Below are 14661 nucleotides of genomic sequence, written 5' to 3'. Positions count from 1 at the left end.
ACAAACATCAATTAGACTTAAGTACACAGTTCACTACACAATTCATATTTCATAAAATTACCATTGAGAAAGATAATACGCCAATAATAAATATACGAAAATCTTTATAATGCGCGCGAACGGAGGCAGTGAGAAAGAGAGAGATTTCAATAACAATATCTTTGGCAAAAGTGAGGAAGCACTCGAGTCAAAGTAATAGAATATGATTAAGTACCTGACACTTTTCAAATGTTATTTGTGCTGATTTATGTAAATTCAACGCGATATCGACAGTCCACAAAAACACGAAAGGGTGACGTTTAAAAGAAACCTAAAATTTTTTTAAAAATATATAGGACGTCTTTTAAACGTCTTTATATACGCGTTTTTAGACATGTCGCGTGTCGTTTGGAGTTTTACACACAGCTCTTCTTACCTTTCAAGTGTTATATGACATATTAAAAGGGCAACTTATGTAACTTGGAGCACGCGACGTTAAATTCATGCTTGCAAATTCCTTTGCCGATTATGCTAGTGGAATGTATTTATAGTATTCGGATTACGCGATAGTATTCAATGGATCGGATTAAGATACCGTCGCGGCTAAAAATGTGTCGAATGTTTCGCAATTCATCGCTTTACATTCGTTTCATTAGTTATTAATGACGGATTTAGACGATTAATCCTTTTGATAAAATTTCTACACACTATAAAAATAATGAACGAAAATTGGTTTTATTGCAAAATGCCGGAATATGTTTCTAGAAATCGCTAAATTCACGATATGAAAAAATTAAAAATTTCCTTTGATGTGTTTCCGATGGAATGGCACATTACATGACAATTAATGAATATTTTAATTTGAACTATAAAGTGTGTTTTTTTTCTATCGACAAAATTCTATCAAAAGGATTAAACAATTTTATATGTTCAAAGACATCGATTTATGTATATGCGATTAATATTATTGTACATATAACGAATGTGTCTCATCCAGAAGTACGATATCAAACCATCGTCTCCCGAAAGATCTTCACCGACGCATCCGCATGCTTAGTATGCACATATCTTGTTATCGTCCTCACGGCATTGTTGTTATTGTTGATAACGCCGTTGAATACCTCGTTGCTTCTCAGCCCGGGTTTCGTCTCTGCCTGGGTTTCCATCGCCGTCTCTGCGGCCAGGAACGAATATTCTTCTAAGTGACAACCGTTGTCATGCATTGTAAAAAACCGAATTGGCACCAATTCGAATCTCACGATACTATTTGACAAAGACGTCTTCCAATAATAATTTTTACATTCTTTAATTGATTATTAAAATGTTAGATGATTTACAAGTCATTTTATCTTTATTATCGCAAGAAGTTATAAAATTATATCGAAATATTTTTCTGTATTTTAATCTCAAAGACATAATCTTTATTATCATCTCATGTATTGAATCTTGTTTAATTATTAAAAATACATACATGAGACAATAATAAAAATTATTAAATCTATATATAATACAACAAATAATTGTGGTTAGACATTTAAAGTGTGCGAATATATGCGAGAAATTTGTTTTAACGAGAAATCGTAAGACAAATTAAACATGACCAGATGTACATTTTTCATAATTTATATATATATATATATATATATATATATATATATATAAGCAAACTTCTCGTATACTAAATATATATGTTAAGATAGATGGTTAATGACACTGCATTCGAGACGCAGTAGCGCAGATCACACAAACAAGTGCATCTATTTTATATCTACAATAATGCTTACCATGTTTTTTTTCTTGAACAATCGTATCACGACCCGCCGCAACGTCGGGTTTATATATAAATTGCGATTGTACTGCGCGAGAAAGATCATGAAAGATAAATAACTGTGATAATAAGAGAAATATGTGAGAAATAATGAAAAGTAAGAATAAGCAAGAATATACTGCTGAATACTCTAAAAAGCGTCCAAGCTTTTATAAATAGATAAAATTTCCATAAAATTGTTATTTCTCGTTTATGCAAGTATAATAATAATAATCATAAAAAATAAGAATGTCGAGAAATATAAATGCGTAAGGAAAACATGTGTGTAATGAAGGAAATATTTATTTTCAAAATTTCCCTCAGATCTGCCATACTGCGCTCCTCAATTAAAATTTGCAGCTGTGTCGATTATTAAAAGTGCGACTTAACGTGCGGAGCGTAAAATTAAATAAAAATATACAGACGCACTATGTGAAGCAATAATCGATAAGTGTCCGAGATAAAAAAAAGTGCAGCAAAATCGCCATTCAACAGCAGCAACACTTAATTTAGGCTCTCGCTGACATACAATCGAACAAATATCTGTTAATGTAAAATTGTTGTGTGTATGTAAAATTCAAGATATTTCTAATATAAGCACACGCAGAAACTTTTTTCGATTCAATCGAAAAAAACAAGTAAACAACACGTATTTCTTATTAGAATAATAAATTCTTCATAGCGATTCTAAATTACTATAGCCCGAGACAATTTCCGTACAGAAGAGATTATCGTTCTATATATTATCTTATCTTCTATATTTTCTCACATGGATCATATTGGAACATTAAAAAGAAAACGCGATAATCAGAGTGATAGGCAGAGCTCGCTATTCATCATTTTTTTTAATCTTCAAGAATTTTTTTTCTTTTCGCGATTGTATTGAAAACAGATGAAAAAAAGCATGCTCTCTCTATACTATCTCTCCTCTTTATCAAAATCATATTTATTATTTAGTACTACCTATGGTAATAAATCGATACTGTACATTCGCAATAAAAGATAAACTAAAGGATACAAATAAAGAAAATATTCATGTGTGTATATGAAAAATAAATTTATATTTACAAAATAGGGAGATATATATAAGGGAAGTCTCGTCGATGAATTATTTACACGATATATTCCGACAGGAATACGCGATACATTCTAATCAGCCTACGCGGTATAGAAAATAAAACAAAAATGCAGTACAACAATGTTCGGAATCTGCGCTCCGTTTCGTATGCGCGCACAGATTCATCGTTTTAAAACTAATATGGCAAATGGAAATCGATTGATACGGTGCTCGGACAATTGCCGTAGATGTAAAACTGATTCCCCGATATCCGCATCGAGAATTATATTTTCAACGCAAACGGGGAGAGGTATAGCATTAAGTCACACAATTGTCACACAATTGTCACACGACATTGCTCCACGTTTCGCATCTCGTGGCAAGAAAAACTCGGAAACAGATACATCAAATGATTAATCAAAATCGATTAATCTCTCGCCGAATCTCTCGTCTGCCGTGAGATCGCTTCTTTCCGAAATAATTTCCCTACTTTATCTACGTCGGCGATTTTGCTTTCTATCTTCTTATCAAAGAAACAGATTGTAGGAAAGCGCTAACGAGCGCAAACGATAAAGAAAAAAAATCGTGGTACACGTGGAATAATGTATATATTAACGTAACAAATAAGCTCAAATTGTCAATTGTGTTTCTCCCGTTGAAAAACTTTCAACGACATTCCTTTACGTTCCAGTTAGCGCAATTCGTCTAATGACTTTCCACGCGTATATTTGATATAATGGCATGACATCTGATGGATTCGAAATTAATGCTCTGTCATTTTTCCGGACAACCGTAACAAACGGGGCAAACTTCTTTCCTGGCCAACATCCGTCACATAAATTAATATCTTCTCACTTAACAAGCTACAACAAATCTAACTTTGGCAGTAATGTCCACTCGTGCGCGTAAAAAAAAATCTAGCGAAAAAATCTTCTTGGCAAGAACGCAGTACGTATGACGACGTGATACATTCGCGTATAACGTTCTAAAAAAAAAAGAAAAAAAGACGCAATGCGAGACTTGCAATGTCACCGTCAAATTCTTCATCGCTTGTGAAACGCGAGTGAAATGTTAGAAACGGTACAAACGATATACGATGACAATACTATTCAATTGCGAGACGATAGTGTGATCACATAATAAATAAAATCTTTATACCTATAAATCTATAAAATAAAATTATTATTAAGGTTGTAGTATATTGCAACAGAATCAAGGACAAGAACACTGCGAGGTAACAATTTCCTTGAAAACGATTACTCTTGACCGTGCGTATCAAGGGTCCGGAGACGCGCGATCGGTTTTATATAAAGTAACATAAAATAGGACAAGTGTAGGACTGTTTGCATAAAAGGTGCATACCGGTAACGATTTTATCAGTCTGTACGTATTGTGATATTTGACATTGTACAGCGGCGAAATTATCTATCATAACTATTCTTCACAAATTCGTACGTTCTAAATAATGCGACATTACGTAACGTGTGATTATACTGGTTATAAATATACAACGAAGGGAACAGAATTTTCTATCACTCGGATACTATTTTCTAAGAAATATGTGTAGAATCAATGTCGATATTAAAGTATCATGCACATGCAAAATATCGTTTCGCAATGTCTTTCGCGGCATGCAAAGTATAGTATAACACTTATATTTCGCGATAAAACGCAAAGCGCAAGCGAGAAGTCGTTAATGATTAAGATCATATCCTTCTCTTTTTATGTCACGCTTATCGTCGTTTTTAAGTGTCTTCGACAATGAAATATACAGTCTGTTTACATTCGCGATACGCAATATCCTTTCGATAATTGCAATTTCCTTTCAATTATACCATCTATTAATCACACGTCCAAGAATGTACTGCAATTAATTAGTTGCTTGTCGTCAACAATAAAATAATATGTACACCGATTAAAAATAAATTATAATCTTACGCTAAGAAGTGATGCGACTATAGATGCTATCTCGACTACTACTTAGCAGTTGAGAGAACAGTATGAGGGAAGACGTGGAAATAAAGTTTATCAAAGGAATACTCTATGTAAGTAGAAAAAAAAAAAAAAAAATAATTGATCGCCATTTCCAGAGAACGGAAAATATCGACGATTTTACTCCGACGACTTGCGCTCGCGTAATATTTTTCTATAGAGAAAAAAAAAAAACTATCGGTACTTTCGGCTCTCTTAATTTGCGGACGCAACAATACGATAAATAAACGAGGAACATTATACACAGATTCTAAGATGCAGATTAAAACGATAATTCTCTCACGATACTACGCAACAACACTTTTTACACCTAGTCCGCTTTTTTATAATGTTGCTCTTGTATCGTTCAGTGACTTTGTAAGCTTTCAACTTTAATCTGTCATTCGCTGCGTGATCACTGATATCCTGACTGTTCGCAGAGTTGCTTCTCGTGCACATCCTTTGTTTACTAACTGTCTCATAACTTATAATCTCTGCGTCGTGATTTACCGCATGATCCGCGTGTACATCTGAGCATATCTTTATCACATTGCAGTCACAATCTCGATCTCGAAGAGGCTCCGTTTCCGCGCCGGATCTCTCATACGACTTATCATTGATTTCCACGTTTGTTCCGTTCGGATCCGTACGGGTTCTATCGTGATTCACATATACCTTTCGCAATGCTTGAGAATTCGGCTGATTCTCCAACAGTATCTCGGTAAATCGCGTATCTTTGCCTTTGAAACACGATTCGTCCGAAATATCGCATTTTAATTCGTCGTTAGTCGTATCGTGGAAGACATCGTTCTTCATATAAGATGTTCTCACGAGAGCTTGCGCTTCTATTATTTGACATTTCGTCTCCTTGCACATGTCGCATTCGTCCTCGATGAATTCTCCATCGTCATCTTTGCAGTACAGCTTCTCGCTTAACACCGGCTCACTGTGACCTTTCGCGCGCGAATGCGTATTTTTTCTCTTAATTTCTACTATTCTCTCTGTATTCGGAGTCAATATGTTACCTTCTTCCTCGTCCGTCTTGTCACAAATCTCATCCGATTTTTCCGAACTCACCGCTTCGCCGCTCAGCGTTTTCGTGCGACCGTCCGAGTACGCGCTCAATTTGTTTTCCGAATAATTACTCAATCTGTCGTCGTGAAAGTACACGGAGCTCGCGTTCGATTCGAAATTGCTCGCGTTTATTATGGCTATTCGTGGTATAATTCGTGGCGGACTCGAATTCGAGGATTGATTCGCGAAATTACTGAAAGAGTGGTATCCCTGATGACCCTTACCTTGGATCCAGGCCTCCGTTAGAACGTGGGACCGTTGCCACGACACGTCGCTGTTGCATCTGTTCTTTCTCACGCACCAGTGCTGATCCTCGGCGTCGGACCAAGAACGCAGATGGCACTCGCTGGGACTCCTCTTAATATCCGAGACATCTACGTCCAGGTCCGAGACATCCTCGTCCCTCTTATTTTGCACGATCAGCTCCAGTTTGGATTTCAGTAACGCCGGCGACACGGCTCGGTTGACGAGCCGTCTCGACGCGATCGACGTGATATGAGTCGACCTTGGCGCGGACGACGCGAGATTGTTGTTGTCGATGTGATCCGTATCTAGATACGGGACCTCTCCGGAGGCCATAAGCGCGTTCGGACTCGGACTGTCCATACTATCTGGCGTGTAGGGATCATGCTTAACGGGTATTGCGTGCAACAGATTAGACGAACGATCAACAAAATCCGCGCGCGCGTTAGCGTAACTATTGCAATCAGGCAACATGGACAACAACTCCGGGTAATTGTTGGGCACTCGGAAGCAAAACTCAGATGCAATTGGCAAGCTGCAGCAGTCTATCATACCTGCATCCGAGATGAGACTAGCCTTCAAGTAGACTGGCTGTAAAATGGCAAGAAAAATAACGGCTCTTTATGTATCGTCGTGCGTCACTGCGAGAGGATGATAAAGATGGTACATGAAGGGTTCGTATTGTGTGGAATTCTATGAATGTGGGGGAAAGGTCTCAAACCAACGTTTCAAAGAAATAATCATGTGCCATAATAATGTACTTTTCAATCTGTAAAGTTTGTCGGCATGATAATTAAGGAACCGTAAAACTTTAAAACTGCAATATTTTTAAGTATTGTAGTAATAATTTAATTTAATTATTTAATTATGAGACAAGCTCTACTCTGAAAAATTATGTCGAGACATTTATTATAATCCAATTAAATATGTTGTAATAATAATTAATTACCTGCAAAATTTTATGTATTTTTTATACATATTAATATATTTATTTTTACAAAATAATGTTTCCAATATTAATTTTTATAATAGAGTTATTAACGCGATTAATTATCGCTTCTCATTATAATATCATGGACAAATGTTATTGTTATGTAATTGCAAATTTATTCATATATTTATTTATATATTTATGTATGATGTATAATGTAATGAAATGTCATTCAGCATTACGAAAGACGAAAAAATGCGTAACAAGCGTTACAATGCATATCGGCAATTAGATTGAAAAAGTACAATTATTCTATGATAACGATAGTGACAGCTGATAAGAATTATGAGATTCAAAGTATAAAATGTAGAAGTAAAATACTTGAGGATACACTACGTGTGGAAGTGCTACATTAAACAAGCCCCTATATGTTTATTGTCGAGATAACAGAATAAAGAGACGTGAAAGAGATGTGGGGGATTCGAGAGATAAGAACAGAGACAGACAGTTCATAGATAGGTACCTTAGTGCTTAGAGATTCATTCGAAACTCCAGAAAAACAGGCTGCACCATAATAATCGAAAGAATGGATCATCAGAATAAGAACTAGGAAGTGTGTAAATACATGTTCCCAGCATATAATAAGTAAAAAATGTCGCAGTATCGTTTTATAAATGTAAGAGAAATGTAACTTTTTTGGAAAACTTTTGTCTTACCTTGTGATCGCCCATGCATGTAGTTGAACCGATTACACCATACTCCACTGCGTCGGAATCATCTATCTGCACATATAGAGATACGAGCGTCACGTTGGGCTAATAAATTTCAACTTCTAGTACGGCTTCGCGTCGCGCGTTAATTAAGAGTATAAACTTTATACATACATTCTGGACTAGTGTTTTCGCAGTAGGGCTCAACAAGATCCGATCGCACCAAGCCGGTACTCTCGTTTGCATGTAATTTTCAGGCTCGTTAACATCTTCTTGAAACGGATAACTTGGTACGAAATTGATTGGAAACTCGAACAACCGTCCTTTAAAATCTCCCACTTCTTTATCATACTCGCGTAACTGTAAATGTTTAAAGTTGTATTATTGACATCCTGACTCGATTGAATATAATATTATATGTATAAAAACATATAAAAATATATAATATTTACCCATTCACCGCCATTCTTCATAAAAATGTTTTGATGTTCGTAATGTGAAAATTCCTTTTTCCCTAATGTTAATACGAGATCATTGTCTCTATTGTGAAATTGTAATTTAGAAATATTTCCTTTATTCGATAACCTTTTCTCTCGAGTATCTTCTGTCAGTTTCTATTAAAGACAAATTAAAGTGCTGTAATATATTGGATTTTAATAGGATTGCTTCGTTGTGACGTGGATAATAATACGCGTATGTAATACACAAAGAGTAAAATACGATTGTCGACTGCTGGATATATTGTTTTTAAAAACAATTGCTTTTAAAAACAATTTATTAACAACGTTAATTTATTTGTGAAAATAGATAGTTAAGAGATATGTTACATTAATGAGTTTATATTGAATGCACAAATGTAAATTAATACTTAATTTCTTTCTTACTTTTTATTTTATCGTATCTTATCGTAACTCTTGATGAGCCTCACCTTTATCACGTTTGCCGTGTCCGTCCTAAAATTAAAGTCACCAAATAAAAAATACGGCACATTTGGATACTTGTCGTTATGAAATCTATCTAATGTGTGCTCGAGCGCTCTTCTGCGCGTTTTACTGTATACCGATGGAAACTGTAAAGAAATTAGAAAAGTAAAGTATATATTATATATATAAAATATATAGAGAGGATCTCATATTTGTAAAAATATTCTTTACCGTCTCCATAGCAATAAAATTGCTCGCGTCGTGAAATAAGTGTATGTTTATGAGATCAAAAACTGTTCCACTAATACTCCATCGAGTCCGCAGGAAACCCTTCCTGGACCATTTGCATTCTGGGAAAAATTCTTGAGGAAACTTGGCTTTTTCTTTGGTTGTGACTGCTTCTATGTTGCCAGAATGAACTTCTTTTCCATTTATCGGTATAAAAGTACACTCTAAAATCGGAAATAAATGGAAAAGATATAAGTTATCTGTTTATTTTCATTTATTGATAGCTATCGAAAATAAAATTACTACGCAACGTACCATTAAAATCCCATAATAAAACATCGCTTAAGGACTCGTGCACGAAATAGAAATTTCCTAGAGCCTGTATAAAATAATCTTGATGAGAATATTGCTCTTTGTTTAAAGTATTAGATATTAATTGAGCATTAATAACAAATATTCTTCAACTCACTGTGAAATGTTCAGCGGATGAATAATCCTCGTCAAGGAATACCCTAATTTTGTCAAATAATCTTAATTCTTCCGATGACATAAGCAATCTGGAAATAATATTTATATCTCGCATTAAAAGTCATATCTATATAATTAATTATAAGCATTTATAAGCTTTATGTATATATAACGTAAAATTCTTTTGTACATTTTTTATTCAACTTTTTTTTTACATGTATATTATGAATTTCTCCCCTATCAATATCATATACAATTATCTTTTGAAGCAGCTCACTCAGCTATAGAGCCACGTGTTATGCGTCTATTTTTGCACCTTTTTGCCAGTTATGCGTTAAATCATATTCAATATCGAGTATGTGAAAAGAGAGAGCTATTTGCTTTTTTATGCCATAGTTTATAAAAGGTTTGTTTATAATATCAACACAGTGATAAAAATCAAAAGTGAAAATGTTATAGGTAACTATCGAGAGATTTCTACAAACAAGTTTAACAGACGAATGTATAGGCTCTTATCCTAATAATCGAATTAAAGTCAAATATTAGTAGTTCCTGGAAACCATCCAAGAAGCACTACAAATAGCACGACGCGTTTGCAACTTCTAGAGGAAAGAAGTTTATATTGTTATTTCAGTTTCAATATTTTTAATGTTTAAAAAAAATTGCTGCAACTCTCGTTATCGAAAATAATAATAATGACAAGTGCGATAAAGACGTATCACGGGAGAAAGATGATTAATATGCTCATGTAAAATTTCGATGAAAATATGCGAGAGATTTACCTAACAAAGTCTTCGACATGCCTCATACTCTGCTCGTAATTCTTTCCACCTACTTCTTGGCAGTGCAGTGCTATAAATTTCGGATCTAGTTTCGATATGGTCTGAAAAAGCAATTTGCACGTAAGCACAAACACAAAGTCTCGGGCGCGCGCGTGCGCACGCGTTGTTGACGTATCGTGTACAAGTCCGCACCAAGGATACTTACGGATAAAAATTCTTCCGTCCATATTTTTAGCATGACACTAGGCTGCAAGGAGAAAATCAGTAGTATCAATCTCACGAACCTTCATACCTCGTGCACTTTAAAAGAAAAGCTTAATGAGATGTTCGACGGCGCGTGGATGTATTAATAGATCGTTAACGTCAAACACGCAAGGATATCGATGGTCCCTTACGATAATAAAGCGTCGCGCGATCCTTCACATTTTGCACAAACGACGATATGATAATCGATTACTGTGATAGTCGCGCGCGAATCCGGTATAAACAAGCCTAGTACGTATGTAGGTGTTTCGATAAAAACGTATATCCTCCAATTATGCAAATTAATATTAGGATGGAAATATCAACAAGTGTCTTAAAATTAATCAAGCGAATGACACACGCATGTTTCTTGATCCTTTCGTGCGCGATGACACTGGGAGAAAAACTTATTGTATTATTATATGCATATATTTATCACTCCTTTAATCGAAATATTTTTCATTAATCGTGTGTGTTTACAATTAATCATTGAAATTAGACTTTACGTAAATAATTTTTTTAACACGAGAAATCCTAGGTATACATAAGATAAATCGAGAAGTCCGACGAGTTGATTTCTCAACTTAATAATCAACTTTCGATGGAAATTTTTCGTCCGTCTCAAACGGTGCTAAAATAGATGCTGCGATTGAAAAAAGAAGAATGACATTTTATTCGACGTTTTATTTCAGTATCGAAATCTTGCAAACATATTTTTCGCATATCTTTATAAATTACATAATTCCGTTAATGATTCATCCTGCGGTATTACATTATCCGATCATTAATGTCACGTGAGAAATTATCGTGAATATTCGTAATCACGCTTTTCCAAACATGTGGCAATAATAAGAAATAACAAAAATAAGTATTGAAACTCTGAAAATTGCTCCAAAGTATAAATATCTTCTCATTAGCCTTTTTTAAAATTATCCGCATTCAGAGAGAAACAAATGTAACATTTTCAATGATTAATGCGACAAGACGTCGTAATATTTTGAAGCACAATGACTGGATACATAATCAAAGTGACACCGAACTTTGGAGTCTCTAACTCGTGAAAACGTCAGGGGAGTTTATATATTCTCAAGTTTTTACAGGTGAAAAAAATTTTCAAACAGATATAAGACAGTTTAAAAAATTTCCCAACAAAGTCACGTTACGTCAAACCCAATAATATATGTTAATAACTCAAAAAAATGAAGCAAATGTAAAGTTGGACACGCGAAAGGGGAGAAAGGCGGAAAATGAGGAAATATATCAAATTTTAAATTAAAATCGAATTTCGAATTTCATCGCGGATCGACAAACTTCCTTTCTCGAGCGCGATCGAGTGATACCAAACCGATCGCTCGGCACGTGTGCTCCTAAACGAGAGACGGCCGTACCGTATGTGTACAACACGGATATGTGCGAAATCCGCGACAACCTCGACGTATAAGTAAGGCGAGGAGAACGGCGGAGATCGACGACGACGACGAGGACGACAAGTAGGTCGAGCGTCGCAGAAGCGAATATAATCGGCGCGAAAAAATCGACGAAGAAGAGACGCGAGAGAGACGAACGAGATCGATCGATCGGAAGGGCGCGGTAATGTAACATTAAAACGTACCTCCTCGAAGATGCTGCCGACGTTCGCGGTGATGAGGAGAACCGGGACGCCGTTGCCCGCCATTCTCACGTCCGGGCGCCTGTGTGCTGTTGCTTCTGGAGCCGAGATTCCGGTCTCTTCCGATTATTATCGACACCGGTGTGGCAGCTGACAATGACGACGAAGATGACGACTAGACACGCTCCGGTGCGTACACAGCTCGTCGACACTCGCACTGCACTATCTCCTACAGCTGGCGACGGCGACGGCGACGACGACGATGACGACGACGACGATGACGATGAAACGACGGACCAGCGACTGGCAGCACCCGCGGCCGCGCGACGATCGACGGCGGCCGCGCACGTCGCTCGTTCGCAACGCACTCGCACACTATTGTCGCCCGCACCACACTAAACTGGCCGTCGATCGGCCGTCTCTTGCGCAGCCGTCTCGCTCTCTCTCCTTCTGCCTCCTGCAGTCCTCTTCTCTCACCGCCTCCCTCTCTCACCGATCTCCGGAGCCTCTCTTCTCGTACCTTTCGGGGAAAGCGCAGCGTTGACACGATGCGAGTTGAATAGACACAGTCCACGATGTTGTCCGTCGGGACGACGAGTAATTAAAGACGGACGAGAGGTAGAATAAAAGTCAACCCCCGCGCCGAGAAGAAGCCATGCTCGCGCACCGTGAACCGATGCACCGCTCGTCGCGTCCGACCTCAACGCTGCCGCGTTCTGCAAGTATGTATGTACACATTGTCAATCGCGACAAGGAGGAGAGGAAGAGAATGCGCGGGGAGAGAGAAAAAAAGAGAAAGAGAGAGAGGAAGCTGGTCCCTGTTGCGTCGACGCGTTGCGTTGCGTTACGTTACGTTGCGTCGCGTTGGCGCACGAGAGAGAGAAAAGTCGTGTGCGCGCGGTAAATATATCCCTCTATCGGCCGCGACCAAGACACGCCTACCGCGGACGTCAATAGGCAGTGCCGTGTCTATCACGTGTGCAGCTGGCGGACACGTGCGGCACGTGCGGGGCGCCACAACGAAATGCTCCCTCGACGACGATCGATCGATTGTCAAACGAGAGAATCTCTCGTCAATTTCACCTAAAAAGAAAGATCAAAATAATTAAACACTAAGAATAAAACAAAATAATTAAATTTCAGTAGATAATTTCTGAAATAATCGAGTAATAAGTACACTGAGAGAATTTTCTCTTAGAATTTACCCTGAAAATCATGGTAATCGTGGGAAAATATTGGAAAGAATTTTATGAAAATTTCTCTGATTAATATTTATCACAATAAAAATAATAATATCTATCACAATAAAATATAAAACATGTTTGATTAATTTTACTAAACTGCATTCTAAGAGAAAATTTTCTCTGTGTAAGGATAAAATATATTCTATTCCATTTGGTAATTTTATTTGGATAATAATTAGAAAAGAAAGAAACAATCTTTGCGGATGTAATCATTAATGAATAGAATGAGAAAAGTTATATATTTATATATGATGTAATGATGAAATATTGTGTGACAGATACGAATTTCAAGAAGATAACTAATAAATATTTATCTGTTATTTATAATGAATAAATTCATAATTGAATCAAAATGATAAATTTAAAATTCACATGAGTATAGGAGAGTCGAAAAAATAATTCATATTATCTGAATAAATCCAGTAATTTACTTTAGATTTTAGATAATGTAAGATGATTATCATATTCGAATGAATAAAGAATATAAATGTTACAAAAATAGACGAGTATATATATGGAAGATTCAACTGTGAGAAAACGTAAGATATATATATATATATATATAATTTAACGATTATAAACGAGGAAAGTTCATCGCGAATTAATCGGATGGCTCATTTTAGAAAAAGACCAAAGTCATCTGTGCGTGACTCTCAGAAAACGAGGAAAAAAAATTGCACGCTCCAACAGGCAGGGGGTATATCGTTTATCGATATTCGCCGTGAAATATTCGTGTCGCAACAAACGGCGATGAACAAGTATCAATGGCAATCGACACAGGATCGATACTTTCCAGTATTGCTCCTGTATCTCATTCCGGCATGGCTAGAGATGACAGAGCCGGGGCTTTTTACGCGCGAACGAAGATCAACGTTATCGATATGACGTGCTTGATTGTTTCTCGCTTAGGCTCACAATCAGAGAAAATTGCCGATGACAATTCGGGAAGCACTCGTAAGGGTATTCACAATAAATTTCGAATTTGCGTACAAGAGTATGCGTGCGTCGATCCTGCAGATTTCTATGAAAACTATGTTATTTTTAAATCTCGTACCTCGATGTGGAACTGTCATTCAGGAGATCTATCAGGTTGCCCTATCTAACAGTATGTGCAATAACGCATTTAATGTGACATGTTGCGTGTGATATCTGCGAATGATATTCAAATCGAAGCGCGATAACTGGATAAAGAATCTTTTTAACCAAGTTTCATGACATTTTTGTAGAGAGAGAGAGAGAATTCTATAAAATAAAATATTGAAGCTGTAAAGTAAAATTATTATTTTTTAAAATAAAAGTTTGCCGATGCATCCCCTCTTCCTTTTTTTTTGGCTATCGCTTAAAAATTTCTGATTGAATTTTTTTCTATTATTACACAAGAGAATGCGTGGT

At 36.4% G+C, this 14661-nt stretch overlaps 1 protein-coding gene across 1 annotated transcript; it reads right to left on the bottom strand.

The window, feature by feature from the left end:
- Nucleotides 1-2826: 2826 nt before the first annotated feature.
- On the bottom strand, nucleotides 2827-12170 carry 5ptasei (inositol polyphosphate-5-phosphatase A). The gene is made up of 11 exons (XM_083057814.1): nucleotides 12029-12170; nucleotides 10379-10420; nucleotides 10174-10274; nucleotides 9393-9480; nucleotides 9239-9302; nucleotides 8927-9147; nucleotides 8701-8841; nucleotides 8225-8386; nucleotides 7947-8132; nucleotides 7779-7844; nucleotides 2827-6722 (listed from the first exon to the last, which is right to left on the bottom strand). Exons 1-11 carry the CDS (start codon nucleotides 12089-12091, stop codon nucleotides 5115-5117), a joined length of 2742 nt encoding a protein of 913 aa, XP_082913940.1. The 5' UTR covers nucleotides 12092-12170; the 3' UTR covers nucleotides 2827-5114.
- Nucleotides 12171-14661: the final 2491 nt, after the last annotated feature.

Source organism: Prenolepis imparis, unplaced genomic scaffold (genome assembly GCF_030444845.1).
Source record: "Prenolepis imparis isolate NDT839.2.m4 unplaced genomic scaffold, iyPreImpa1.0 SCAF_1, whole genome shotgun sequence".
NCBI classification, from domain to species: Eukaryota; Metazoa; Arthropoda; class Insecta; order Hymenoptera; family Formicidae; genus Prenolepis; species Prenolepis imparis.
Note: the sequence above shows the minus strand (reverse complement) of the source record. Positions and strands in the feature narration are given on the sequence as shown.

Excerpts from the sequence above, each read along its gene's own strand:
- 5ptasei (XM_083057814.1), bottom strand. The coding sequence starts at position 12,091 with ATGGCGGGCAACGGCGTCCCGGTTCTCCTCATCACCGCGAACGTCGGC. Across the intron at positions 10,275-10,378 it reads GGACGGAAGAATTTTTATCC|ACCATATCGAAACTAGATCC; the intron begins GTAAGTATCCTT and ends TTGCTTTTTCAG. Across the intron at positions 9,481-10,173 it reads CATGTCGAAGACTTTGTTAG|ATTGCTTATGTCATCGGAAG; the intron begins GTAAATCTCTCG and ends TATTATTTCCAG.